The sequence below is a fragment of the Heteronotia binoei genome, chromosome 4 (assembly GCF_032191835.1).
Source record: "Heteronotia binoei isolate CCM8104 ecotype False Entrance Well chromosome 4, APGP_CSIRO_Hbin_v1, whole genome shotgun sequence".
In the NCBI taxonomy this organism is placed as follows: Eukaryota; Metazoa; Chordata; class Lepidosauria; order Squamata; family Gekkonidae; genus Heteronotia; species Heteronotia binoei.
In genome coordinates, this window is record NC_083226.1 from 12721801 (window position 1) to 12736441 (window position 14641).

Here is a 14641-nt window from a genome sequence, read left to right on the forward strand (position 1 = left end):
CGTTACACTCTTCAGAGAGCATTCTCCTCATAATGCCCTCTCTTAGCCAAGCTTTCTGAGAGAACCAGTGCTCAGGAATGACATACTAGGGCGAGTGTAGCGGGAACCTTTCGCTAGATGCAAAGGGAAGGCTGGAAGACAGTTCTGTTTCAGAGGCTATGTAGCAGAGAATAAACTGTTTGCGTAGATTTGGCTACAGCTGTCATCTTCAAGTTTGTTTTCAATCTGTACATTTTTTAAAAAATATATATATTTGCATTATATGTTAGTTTTTACCCTAATTAGCTTGTTTTGTTGTGTCCTTGCAATCTCTGTTCCTATATTAGATGCGAGACCTGTACACCGCAAAGCTGCATAATCCAATACAAAAAGGATGGATGGAGAAAGTAGAGAAAGAAATACTTTTCTCCCTTTCTCACAATACAAGAACTCGTGGGCATTCCATGAAATTGCTGAGCAGAAAGGTTAAAACGGATAAAAGGAAGTACTTCTTCACCCAAAGGGTGATTAACATGTGGAATTCACTGCGACAGGAGGTGGTGGCGGCCACAAGCATAGCCACCTTCAAGAGGAGGTTAGATAAAAATATGGAGCAGAGGTCCATCAGTGGCTATTAGCCACAGTGTGTGTGTGTGTGTGTGTTTGTGTGTGTGTGTGTATATATATATATATATATTTGGCCGCTGTGTGACACAGAATGTTGGACTGGATGGGCCATTGGCCTGATCTAACATGGCTTCTCTTATGTTCTTATGATGCAGACCACCTTCTTGGGACTGAAGAGCCATGCCTTTTGTCAAAGAAACCCTCCTCTGCAGGGTTTTCTCCCAGCTCATGAACTAAAACTGACTCAGGATTTTCCTTCCAAAACAGATAGTTTCACAGGGCAGCTGTGCTGGTCTGCAACAGAAAGACTCAAGCATAGCCGCCTCCTTAAAGACCAACAATGAGAGTCAAAGCTCTTTTTGCTAGAAGAGATCTTTGACTCATGAAAGCTTCTGTTCCCAACATTTTGTTGGTCTCTACCGGCTCCAGGTTGACTCGGCCTTCCATCCTTCCAGGATCAGTAAAATGAGGACCCAGCTTGCTGGGGGAAAAGTGTAGATGACTGGGGAAGGCAATGGCAAACCACCCCGTAAAAAGTCTGCCGTGAAAACGTCGTGATGTGACGTCACCCTAGAGTCGGAAACGACTGGTGCTTGCACAGGGGACTACCCTTACCTTTACAGTGCTACTAAGATTTGAATCTAACTGTTCTACCGTAGCCCAATACAGCTGCCTTCTGAAACCGATGGTTCTGTTGTCAGTTAGAACGGGGCGCACAAAGACGTGGCCCTGGAGGCTCTTGTAGTACAGCTTGGCCCTTTGAAAAGATCAGAACAACAATTCCCAGCTGACAGCATTCTGACGCCCCCCCGCCCCCCCACACACACATAACCACCACCCAGAATCTCTTACTCAGTCCCTACTGTGAAGCATCCCCCACCAAGGGGGAAGGATGAAAACATTGACTCTCAGCTGGGAGACATCATTGCGATTCTCACCAGCAGGGAAGCTCCTTGCTACTTTCCTTCTTTTAATTTTCCATTTTTAACAAGAAAAAGAAGGCGAACACGCACAAAAGGACATCACAAAAAGGGACATTTGTCATAAATTTTTGACAAAAACACAAAAGGCAACCGACCACCATTAGCCTTATAGTTTCACACCATTATAAGTCAAGTCCATCCTTCCGTAAACTTATCAGACCTTAAATCTTCACAATCGGTAGTTCTACTTTGATATGGCATTATAAATACAAGAGCAATTTCCCACGCTCTCATAATCCACTCATTAATATTGGGAGCTGCAGAGTCCTTCCAATGGGATGCCACACACATTGTCTTGCAGCAGTTAAGCAAGCTCCTGATAAGCTATCTGATGCAAAAACACAATCTTTAATGTAGCATAATAAAACAACCACAGGACTGACAGGTCAAGCACGGTTTGTTAATTCTAAAATACAGGAAAAGATCTGGCACTGAAAAACATCTCCAAAGAACGTGTTATTAACTCAGCCGGAGTTGAAGAAGATATAGGATTTATATCCCGTCCTCCACTCCTAAGAGTCTCAGAGCGTCTCACAATCTCCTTTCCCTTCCTCCCCCACAACAGACACCCTGTGAGGTGGGTGGGGCTGAGAGGGCTCTTACAGCAGCTGCCCCTTCAAGGACAGAGTCTCAGAGCGGCCTACAACCTCCTTTCCCTTCCTCCCCCACAACAGACACCCTGTGAAGTGGGTGGGGCTAGAGAGGGCTCTCAGAGCAGCTGCCCTTTCAAGGACAATCTCTGCCAGAGCTATGGCTGACCCAAGGCCATGCCAGCAGGTGCAAGTGGAGGAGCAGGGAATCAAACCCGGTTCTCCCAGATAAGAGTCCACACACTTAACCACTACACCAAACTGGCTCTCCAGTTGAGTGAAAACTTATACCCAGAATTAAACTTTGTTGGTCTGAAAGGTGCTACTGGACTCAAACTTTGTTCCCTTGCTTCACACCAACATGGCTGAATCTACCTCCCATGTAAGTCCAGGTATCCCAAGCACAGACAAGATATTTTGTGCAGCGTAAGGTACCACTTTTCGAAATAAAAAATTCTCTCCGCTCAGATGAAATTAGCGGCTGATACGCGTGTGCCCGTAATCATTCCCAAAGATCTTTTTGATAGCTCTAAAAACAACATTTCGCTCCAACTCTCAATGTATTTAGGATCTGTATTCCCACCAATAATGTATCCAGCCCTGAAATACAGCCCTTGAGGAAACCAATAATCAGCACTTCCAACTGTGTTTTTAGCTCCAAGTTCCTTCTACGTCCTGAACAAGGCGTTTATCACACATCTGATCTGTAGCAACGGGGACTGCATCTCTGCTGGCTTGATGCAAGCAGCCCTTCTATGCCATCCGCTGTCACTCAGTAGAGGCGAGTCAGGAGGCTCCAAGCCTTCCTTAAAATTGCCGCTGTTCTGATGCAAACAGTCCCTGCAAGGGGAGCGACGGAGAGCCAGCTGCTGCAGCAGTGTTGTCGAAACAGCCGGCTGGGCAGCTGTCCGCTCGCCAGAGTGCCCTTTGTCCTACAGGCCACAGCCTACGTTGCCAGCCTCACGCCCCGCCCTTTCTTTACAGTTATTTATTTGTTGGAAGTGTTTCTGTGCTGCTATTATTTCCGAAATCAGAAAACCGTTTCAACTCATAAGCCAAACAGGGAAAACACAAATATGTCTGGGCTGGCCTTAGCTCAGCAAGCTTCTGGGCTCTGCCTGGGAGCCACAGATTAAGAGCCGAGATCTTGGGCCCGAGGATTCTCTTCCTTCCTGCGCAGTTCTTCCTGTCTTTGCTTGCTTCAGGTAGGGGAGACGGGTGAGGCGGGAGAGCACTCTCCAGCAAGAGGCAGCGATTTGAGGGGCATTTCCCCCTTCCTTTCCCCTCAAGTCTCTTCGGGCCCTGGCACTGCTCTTCCGCTTCAACCCACCAACACAAAAATCTCCTCATGGCTTGCAATTCAATAAAGCTACCAACACTATGGAGAGCCAGTTTGGTGTAGTGGTTAAGTGTGTGGACTCTTATCTGGGAGAACCGGGTTTGATTCCCCACTCCTCCACTTGCACCTGCTGGAATGGCCTTGGGTCAGCCATAGCTCTGGCAGAGGTTGTCCTTGAAAGGGCAGCTGCTGTGAGAGCCCTCTCCAGCCCCACCCACCTCACAGGGTGTCTGTTGTGGGGGAGGAAGGTAAAGGAGATTGTGAGCCGCTCTGAGACTCTTCGGAGTGGAGGGCGGGATATAAATCCAATATCTTCTTCTTCTTCTTCTATCATACTACCAACAGAGAAATTCCAAGAGGGAGGGGTCAGACAGGCAGTTCTCTGTCCTGACCCTGAGGAGAAAGTTCTCAATTCAAAGGTAGGTGGGTCATAACGGAAGATGGCCTCCTTAGCTCTGGTCAAGATCCCTTTAAGCCCACACGATGGACTATGCACCCCACGGTCACAAGTACAAAACAATGCTATCATCGATGAAGAAGTGGTAGAGCATCTGCTTAGCATGCAGAAGGTCCCGGTTCAATCCTTGTCTTCTTCCTTTAAAAGGATCAAGTAGTAGGTGGCGTGAAAGACCTCCACCAAGGATCTGGGAAGCCACTGCCTGTCAGAGCAGATGCTACTGACCTCGATGGACCAAGGATCCGATTCAGGGAATACTTCTCCCTATACCTGCCATTGCAACGCCTAATATATGGCAAATAGCTTCAACTCAAGTTGCAAGGGGTAAAGGACAACTTCATTTAGTATCTTTTTGACTATAAAGACACCTCTGATATACAACTGTTTACCAACAGTATTGTTTTACAGCATTCATACATAGAGGTGACCCAAATTAAAAGCTGCTAAATACTGAAAAAAAGCGTTTCCGTTCTATCAATAAGTTCTGTTAAAAAAGGAATATTGTGGATATATTAGGATTCTAATATACAAAGCCTTAACAGCCTCAGAATTTTTTTTTATGAGTGTGATATATAAATGGGATAATTAAATAAATACATACAGCGAGACCTAAATTACATGCTAGGGTGAACCCAGTTCGGTCTAAAGAAATGTACTTCCTTATGCTCTGATCTAAAAGCTTGCACTGTAGCTATATTATTATAATCATATTTAAAATATGGAATCATAAGTGATTATTATCATCCCCCAGTATTCCTATTAAAACAATCTGTCCTTTAGACCAGCTTACAGGGTTATTTTTACATTTTTCTGAATTTCATTTATAGTATCACTAGTTTCACTAAAGTATCAGCAAAGATTTTAAGTCTTCCAGTGACAAAACCATAACCTTGGTGCCTTATTTTTAATGCTTTTCAGTGCTGTTGTAACCCCTGCTTGACATTTGAATTCACATTACGCTATTGTCCCTGTAATTATAGCCTCCTAATCTTTATAATAGTTCTATTTAGTTGTATGCTATGATTTAAAAGACTATGGCCTAATAGGTGTTTCTCTTTAGAAACCTGTTCAGTAAAAATGAAAAACCTCAAGTTAATTTTTTTTCTTTTAGAAAACTGGTTTATCTTGGCAATTTAAATTGCGCTGCTTTTTACCAATCCATTCATCTTACGATGAATCAAGTAATAACCCGTCAAATTCAAGCTCCAAAAGTTCAAAATCACAATCCTCCCACAAGATGTGTTGGGGGCAGGGAGGGAGACTGCATACTTAGCTGGAGACCCTGGAGAGCCGCTGCGAGTCTGAGAATACTGACTTTGATGGACCCAGGGTCTGATTCAGTATAAGGTAACTTCATATGTTCAAATATTGAAACGGGTGTTCTGCTTCAATTGTTCAGCCTCTCAAACATGCTAGCTTCATGTTTTTAACATCCCTTGGAACAACTCCAAGGAACAGATGAGAAATATTAGGGTTTGTAGAATCTTTCGGGCTCAAGTGCCGTGTTCTACTGGAGAAAGTTTTTCTTCCAGACGTTTCGTTCTCGGCTGCGGAGAACATCCTCAGTGGCGTTGCAGCCGAAGCAGGCGCTCTGACCTTCTTGGCTGCTGTCAGAGCGCCTGCTTCGGCTGCAACGCCACTGAGGATGTTCTCCACAGCCGAGAACGAAACGTCTGGAAGAAAAACTTTCTCCAGTAGAACACGGCACTTGAGCCCGAAAGATTCTACAAACCCTAATGATGTTACCAGCCGTGAAAACCTGAAATCTTTGAGATGAGAAATAAACTGAACAAATAAAATGACCAAAACTGTAAAGGAATGATTTTTAAAAATGATGAAAGCAGAAGCCTGCGGCAATACAATGCCAAGCGACCCACAAGGAGGGCACGCATCAATCATCTTCTTCCGGAAGAAATCCCCTACACGTGACTCAAGGCCATTCTTATTGCTGTCTGTGTCCCCTTTTTCAACCTTCTTATCAAGAGCTTTCAAGGAAACATATATGGAAGTCAAAACCTACTGATGATCCCTGACCCAGAAAATCTCTGATTATCCTCCACCATAGCTAGGGCTTTTTAGGTTCTGGCCCTGACAAAATTTCCTGCAGGGCCTAATGCAGTTCCACAGGGCCTGAAAGGAAGAGATGTTTCCAGGCCTACAGTTGAGGACAGCAATGGTTTTCCACCTTGCTTGGCTTTTCTTTCCCCACCCAAGGGGTAGTGACAAAACTGTTCTATTTTAACACTATTTGGAATTGTTATCTTGTTATTTAACTTGGTTTGAATCTGTCTCTCGAAATTGTTGTTCCCTGCCCAGAGCCTTGTTTTCAGCATAGGATGATCTCTAAGCCAAATTTTTTAATAAACAAATATATGTCCTCTACACAGAAGAGTGCCACAAACTGAAATAATTCTAGATAAAGTGCCCTTTACCAATATTGCTCAGTCATGACTGCTGACATATTTCCCTTTAGCTTTTTAATCCGTATTAAACCTCTTATTTTAAAACAAAGCTGAAGTCCAGTAGGCACCTTTAAGACCAACCAAGTTTTCCTGAGAATGTAAACTTTCACGTGCTAAAAAGCACACTTCATCGGTCAATATTTTGTCCGATCAGGAATCAAACCTGGAATCAACCACCTCCTGGGAAGCAGAACTTCCTTGCTAACCCCCTTTCACACCTCCCCCAACACAAAAGCAAAAGGGAAGGAGCTATCCGACTCCTTGTTCACTCGACCCTGGGCTGTATAGTTCTGATGATTCCATTTCCCACTACTAGAACCCCCTCTCCCTCCAACCCTTGAGACCTTGTTATGAGAGGATCATCACGCAAGGAACAAGTTCCTTCTAAGGAATTTTTTCTGCCCCCCTCAACCTGACCCCCTCTAAACTGGAGATTTCAGCAGCACAGGACTGACCCTAGTGTGGCCTAATATTTTGTCCCTATAGGTCAATGGACCCTCAGGTGCATAGGAGGTTAAGTGGTGGTCTGCAGTGGGAATGGAAAACCAGCAGAAATCACTGCCCTCTCTTCCAAAGTCCTTTAAGTCAGAAGTGCATGGTTAGATACGCGCCATTTAATTTAACACCCTACTCTTCAGGAGGGGTTGCCCTGTATCTCTTCAAAATAATCTGCTGAGCCTTTCACTTATCCCTAGTTTAACTGCTACCTGCTCAATAACGGCTCTTTCTATATACCAACAGAGAAACATCGACTTCCATGTCATGGAGAAAGACCATTCTGAACAAGTGTTGCTTCTGGAAAGTTGGCAGCACTTGGCCTGAAATTAAGCGACTGTCCTCAGCGACACTGCAGATGTACAGAGTGAAACGAGCAAAATCCACATTTAGAACTAAAAATACAGTTTATATGTCGCCGCTCTCTGTGTTTAACCTGAACCTGTGCCCTGCCCCCAACTCGACTCCTCGCGAAATGTCACCGAGCTGGAACGCCATTTTGGAACAACTGGGCTGGGGACAGCCCAAGCTCACGGCTTCTTGGGAACAGCCTGCTTGAAGACATGAAAAGAGCCCCCCTCCCACCTTGACTCAACGTTGCAGACTACTTCAGACCATCTTGTTTAGAGGGCTTTGGCAAATATTGAGAAGCAAAGAACTATGTTGATGGATGAAACATCAGACGGCTGATATTAGCTATGTGAGCTGATGTTCTGGTTTTTAACCTTTTTGTTCACCGGGTTCGTGCTGATTTGAAACCCGCCCTCAGTCACAATATGCAGGGGAAATGAAGGTTGCGAGATTATAAATAAATGGAAAAGTAACAGTTCTAAAGCAGCTCGACACAAATCATGTTAAAAGGCTTCTTTTAGAGAAAAGGGGAATGGTTTGTTAAATAGTAAAACTATTCTTAAGCACCTAAGAAATTATGTACACAAAGAGCGTGCAGTCTTGCATAGTATAAAGGCTGTACTTAGATGCAAATCAACATGCTTTTATTGTTATATAAGGCAAATACCAGTACAAGTAATTTGGCATAGGAGATACCCAACATAAAAAGGAGAAACTTCATTTAAATCACTCTTCCGTTGGCAATTTAAAATAAAAGCATTTAAAACATTGATCATTTGGTTAAAGCCTTTATGCAAACCCTGTCTCTCTCTGAAATTTCTTGAAAAGCAGAATGAAGGTAATTCCTTCCTCACAGTGTTGACGATAAAGAAGTAACACTTTTTCCCCCCACTTAGTGACTCACTATCATGTATTCTGCATTCAAATCAGGACTTTCTTCCTACTCGTTTTATACAAATCACAATGGAACATCAATGAAGACAGCACGCATACACGCACACCCATATACTTGATTATTCTTGGTAATTTATTTGTTCTTTGATTTATCTCCTCTTGACGTTAGTCATTATTGATTTATTTTTCACACGATTTTATAAATAATCAAATCAAATCAATCAAACCTTTAATGGCATACAAATAAATAAAATCCAGCGAAAAATAAAGCAACGACGACTAGCCTCAAGGGAACAGAAGCCAACATACAAATAAATTACCAACAATATCATGACTTCCCCAAAATTTAACAAGATCACTCACCTTAAATCTTTTGTCCTGCAGAACTTTCTTAATGGCGACCAGCTCTCCCGAATCACAGAGTTTGGCTTGATATACGACACCGAAAGATCCATTTCCAATCACCTTGGTGTCCGTGTAACTAACTTCTTGAGGCCTGTCTGGACCTTGTCCGGGAGTTGCTACCACTGTGGTCACTTTGCTGCCATCTTTATCTCCTAGAAACATCAAAAATGAAGCAGGACGGTTAATACAGATGAATTTATGACAGAGGAGGAGTGACATGAAAGAACAAACCGCTGTCATTTCTTCTCAGAGGGGAGCCACTCGGGAGCTCACAGTCCCCGGAAATGGTTTCAATTAGCACCAGGGAAGCATGTCCAGAGGCGCACATTCCTCAACCCAATTTCCCCTTCATGCAAGAAGGAGAGGCAGAATGCCCTCAGGCACCCATCTAGTTCAAGGTTAGATGAGCAGTTTCCTGTTCACACAGACTCAAAGCTCAGCAGTCAGGGCATCAGCGGTATAATGCTAGGTGGCTTTGGTTCAGAGGCAAGCGAACCCCCTGAGCTAATCAGCCATCACACTATTGTGCTACCGAGGGAAGGGGAAACTTCCACATCATTGATTTCCTTTTAACAGCAAACTGCAGAGCAGCAAAACGGGTTTTGCTCAAGCTAACAAGGTGGGAGTTGCAACGTATTTGGGAGGGAATTACCCAGCTATGCAGGAAATTATTATTACTTCCTAAATCACAACAGAAAGCCCTCTTCCCCAGTGACCTGATGGGGAATTGAGCTTCCAGGAGGAATGGGATGCTGTGCTTCAGTCAGAAGGGAAAAGAAAATGGATGGTGGGGCAGCTATTGGGGGGGGGGAGGGGAAAGCCTCTGAGGCAACCTTTTTCCGGACTGAAGAATATCCCAGCCCCAACTCCGACGTCTCCTATGGATTCTTTAAACCCCAACCACCCACAATCAAAGTATGGAAGAGCACACAAGCTTTAAGATAAAAATTGGTAGCATGTAAGCTAAAGGTCTCTTATTTACAACCCTGCTGAGCTGCTGTATTTCTGTGAGGTAAACTGATTCACCTGCTTCTTAGATTTTCGACTTGACAAACAAAAGACAGAGGGAGACGAACGAAGGTTTATTTAACAGAAAATAAAATTATTTAACAAGATAAACATGCCGTGTCGACAGCTTGGATAAAGTAAAGCTGGCTTTCAAATAGAGTAAACAGCCCTAAAGGGAGGTTAGGCTCTCCTTCCCCCGGCCAGGTTACCTCAGCAGGTTCAAAGCTGCTCTTTTCTCTCACAGAGCGCCTTTCCACAGAACCTGCACACCTCAGTTAGGAACGACGGGCCCTGACCAGGACACTTATTTGTCACACTAAAACAAGCTTTCTTCCCTAAGCCAACCCCAAGCCCTAACAAAACAAAACAAAACAAAATAAAGCAAAATAAAAGCCCTGCTAAATTAACTCTCCTTTCCAGAGCTGCAAAATCCCATTCCCAAAAGAGAAAAAAACGATTCACTCCCGACTCCGCCCCACCCATGCAGTGTTGTTCTATGGGCTCTGCTTGGCTGATTATCACTTCGATTTCCATGTGGCCTAAATCACAAGGATTGGTTGAGAGCCCTTGAGGAGAGGACCAGGGCCGGTGCGTGGGAGTAGGCCAGGTAGGCAGCCGCCTAGGGGCGCCACCTGGCATACAGGCACCATGAGGCACCCCCTCTCCTCACCCGCTGTGCCTGCTAACTTCCTGACCTTGCAGAGGTCTTCCAAGCCTCGGTGAGGTCAGGAAGATAGCGGGCACGCTCAGAGTCGGGCTCTGAGCATGCTCACTACCACACACCCCGACTCAAAGTCACAGGGGCGTGGCAGCGAGCGCACTCAGAGCCCAGCTCTGAGCGCGCCTGCTGTCTTCCTGACCTGCTCCGTGTCCAGCCCTCTCCCGCTTCAGAGGGAGCTGGGAAGAGGTCTTTCCTTTGAAGCGGGAGAGGACCGAGCACAGGGGTGGGCCAAGTGCTCGTGCCCCGATGACATCACTTCCGGAGACGTCATCGGGCCGCACACACGAATAAACCCCTTGGGGTGTGGGATGCAGGTTTTGGCCTGGGGCACTAGAACCCCTAGTGCCGGGCCTGGAGAGAATGGACTTTTAAGGATGATTGCCACAGCAGGGGGAAAAGATCTCAGAGCATGATGTACATATCCCCGAAGTTTGAGTTCAGTGGCACCTTTAAGACCAACAAAGTTTTATTCTGGGTATAAGCTTTCATGCGCACTCATACTTCTTCAGATACATTGAAAGAGAAGTCACCAGCTGTTACATATAGAACAGGGGTGGCCAACGGTAGCTCTCCAGCTGTATTTTGCCTACAACTCCCATCAGCCCCAGCCATTGGCCATGCTGGCTGGGACTGATGGGAGTTGTAGGCAAAAAACAGCTGGAGAGCTACCGTTGGCCACCCCTGATATAAAAGATGAGGAGGAAGCTGCCAAGAAGGACCAATCAGTTAAGATGCATAAGATGGGTAGTTTTGCCACCTATGTCTGTAAGATTGTTTATTGTGCTGCTCCTGATTTTGTAATGCTTGCTTTTATGATATTATTTTAATTCTGTTTGATTTCACTGTTGTAAGCCGCCCTGTGCCCACTTGTGGGATAGGGCAGAATATAAATCCAAAAAGTAAAGTAAATTAAATTTAAAAATTAAGGAGGAGTTAATAGCTATATTTTAATCTCTTTTTTCAACCACTTTGGTTACCCCCCACCCCCAGACCCCAAGGAATACCAGGATCACTACACAGAGGCGGGCAAAGGCTCTTCTGAATGCCTCTCGCGGCAACTTGTAGTCTGTGAAGAGACGGCAAAACAAAAGTTGGAATATGCGGGCTCTCGAACAACGTACTTCGCTAACAATAAAACCTGCAAGAAGCAAAACACGAAGGCTTAGGAAAACCGAAGCTTTAAAAAGTCAGCCTATTCCAAATACACTTCTTGTTTTTGACCTTAGGGCTGGTCTAACTGTGAAGGTGACAGCGCCATTGGCCAAACAGGTGTACAACTTCAGACTGCAAGAGGGAGAAATCTCGTTTTGATGTTCCCCCAGGTAAAAAAAAAAAATCTGTGATTTTTTTTTTTTAAAAGCACATTAGAGGAAGAGGTTCCGCTTTTCTTCTTTCAGGGAACAGTTCACGAAGGGGCATTTCTGAACCATCATCCTTCCCCTGAAGTCTATTCTACCATCTTGCGATCACCTCATTCTGATGCACGTGTAGACCAGGCCTAAGCGAGCTCTGTTCACTCTTGGTATTACCTGTCTCAGCTGTTTCTGATTTTGGGACCCGACGTTACATTCAGCCCAACAGTGCCTGGGAAACAGCAGGGAAAAGTGCTGCTGCAGTCCCTCTTACGGTACAAGAAACCGTTGCCGTGGCACAGTGAACTAATTCCTAGGCTGTTCCCCCAAACTCTACGCAACCTGTCTGACAGGTAGGAGAAACAACAGAAGTCTCCTTGTAGTACTGCAAGCAAGGAACAATGACAGTAAGGCACTTCTCGACATCAGCTAAGTTCACGCTTCATCATTTAAAACAGCTTTTCTTGGCCGTACCCATTTCCTAGTGATGCAGACTTCTTTGTCATAGTTTTTAATGCCTGGATAATCAGATTTAGTTATGCCTTTTGATGTTCTGTGGTGCAACCACAAGCTGTCTTTGAGATTCCTTTCCTAGCGGATCAAGGAAGTGGGCCTACTCTGCAAAGAACACAAAACAATTTCTTTTTCAGTTTCTTGTGAGATAGCTCTTCTATTTCTTTTTTTAACATTTAGGGCAGGAGTGTCAATCGTGCAGTCCGGGGACTGGATCAGGTCCCTGGAGGGCTCCTATCAGGCCCACACGCAAATCTGCTTCCTTCTCCCTCTCTCTCTCTTCCTTCTGCATCACAGCTTGATCTGTCAGGTTTGCTCAATCGCACATCCCCTCCCCATCCCCGCTCATGTCGACCCGAACGTGTGGCTCGGCCTGTCCCTTGATGGAGAGCTCAGGCAGCAGGGCCTTGGAGGAACAAGCCAGGCCCACGCTTCAGCCAAGCCACCCAGCCCAAGCGCACCTGACCTGCAGTGGGGGCGGAGGGTGCAGCTGGCTGGCCAAGGGACTGAGAGTTCACGCGATACACATGGCCCAATGACATCTGGTGATGTCATTGGGCCACACATGCTAGAAGACCACGGGCTGGCCTGGGGCGCCAGAACCCTTCGTGCCTGCTCACAAAATCCCATTTATGTCAGATGCGGCCCTCATAACAAATGAGTTTGACACCCCTGGCCTACAGTGCTCGTCCAGCCACTGCTTAAAGACTACCAGTGAGGAAGGCCTTGTGATGAAGTATGTACAGTACTGGTTCTTGCATATGTAGACCATATGTACTTTTAAACCCTGTATTTTTGTAAATTGATATTTTTCTTGATACTGGGATTAGATACTTATTGCTGCTGCTAATCATATTTTAGCATTTCTATATGCATCGTTAAATTAAATACTGGTGTTTTGTACATTTGTACTACGTTCATAGTAACATTTTAATCTCTGTCATTGTTCCAAACGCTTTGGTCACCCTTCTTGTGCAGGGTTGTGTTTTCCTCTCCTTTTTTGGTTGCACCCTTCCTTGATGGTCTCCCATCCACGTACTAACCAGGGCTGACCCAGCTTAGCTTCTGAGACAGACAGCTGGAACTTCAATGTGATTTCTCAGTCTTTCAATTAGAGCTCACAGTACATTTTGCCAGTCTCCTAAACAAAATGAAGAGCTGAGCAGGAAGAACACCCAAAAAAGAGAACTGTGTCCTACACCCGTGGCTCTGAAGCTGTGGAAACGCTCACCAGGGCCACTTACATTCCTCCAAATTTTGGAGAAATATATTTTAAACCTCCATCAGGCATTTGGGATTTCGCTGGAAGTTGTCTGCGTGTTTTATTGTTGCTTTGTTTTTAATTGTTTAATTAAAACGTTTATAATTATGTGTGAGATGTTTTTAATTGCATATAATAAAACAAGGCACCCTGGGAACATTTCAATTAAAAGACTATGCGGAAGTGATAAAAGCAAATATACAAACTAATCTTCACCTCAATATCTTGGTTTTCAAGACAGTTATTACAGTACAGTGCTTTATATCGTTGTTCTTCAGTTTGAAACTGAATGCTTGGATGGAGCAGATTATGAAACAGAAATGCTGAATGTCCCCAGCTTTGCTGTGAATTCTCAAAGGAGATTGTGAGCCGCTCTGAGACTTTTCGGAGTGGAGAGCGGGATATAAATCCAATATCATCTTCTTCTTCCATTTTCTCCATTGGCTAACCAGCACATGAAGCAACTTATGTACAAAAACTCACAATACCCAGCCATTTCATATTTTCCTCTCGGTCTCAGGCTCAAAGCACTGACCATAAGATTTCTGTAATGAATGTCAATAAAAAGTAGGCTTGCGACTTACAGACACACACCTGAACATCACTTGAACAGCCTACTCAAGATTGCTACAGCACATTGTCTCCAGATTTTGATGCAGTAGTTCAGGTGTCAGTTATCAGAAACTTAAATAAACAAAATATTGCAGGACTTCTTGAGGTTCTGTGTAGGAAGCATTCACCTTCAGTTCCGAGCACTTCCTTTCAGGCTGACCACAGCTCCAAAAGTATTCTCAAAAATCAGACTCCTGATATCACAGTTAGGCACACAACTTGGCTGTCTCATTGAGGATTTTCAGTCGGCTAAATAAATAATAATAATAATAATAATAATAATAATACTTTTTATTTATAAAGCAGGCTCAGGGCGGCTCACAACACGTAAATACAATGTACAATAAAAACCATATAAAACCATAAAAAATAAATAATTTTTTAAAAAATTTATACCCCGCCCTCCTCGCCTAGGCAGGCTCAGGGCGGCTTACAAGACATGGTACATATGCCATGATATAACAATAAAATCAAAATAATACAGTTAAAATACAATTCATAAATTTAAGTTAAATAAATAATTTAAAACGGGTGTAAATTAATGGTGCTACAATTTCAGTACATATATAAAGATGGCTTGATGTCATTGCCA

At 44.3% G+C, this 14641-nt stretch overlaps 1 protein-coding gene across 2 annotated transcripts in view; it reads right to left on the reverse strand.

Moving 5' to 3' along the window:
• GSK3B (glycogen synthase kinase 3 beta) overlaps window positions 1–14641 on the reverse strand; it is a 121906-nt gene that overhangs the window by 67982 nt on the left and 39283 nt on the right. For both annotated transcript variants that reach the window (XM_060236807.1, XM_060236806.1), the window contains exon 2: window positions 8541–8734. In XM_060236807.1, coding sequence (XP_060092790.1) covers window positions 8541–8734 — 194 coding nt within the window. The remainder of the gene's footprint in view (window positions 1–8540; window positions 8735–14641) is intronic.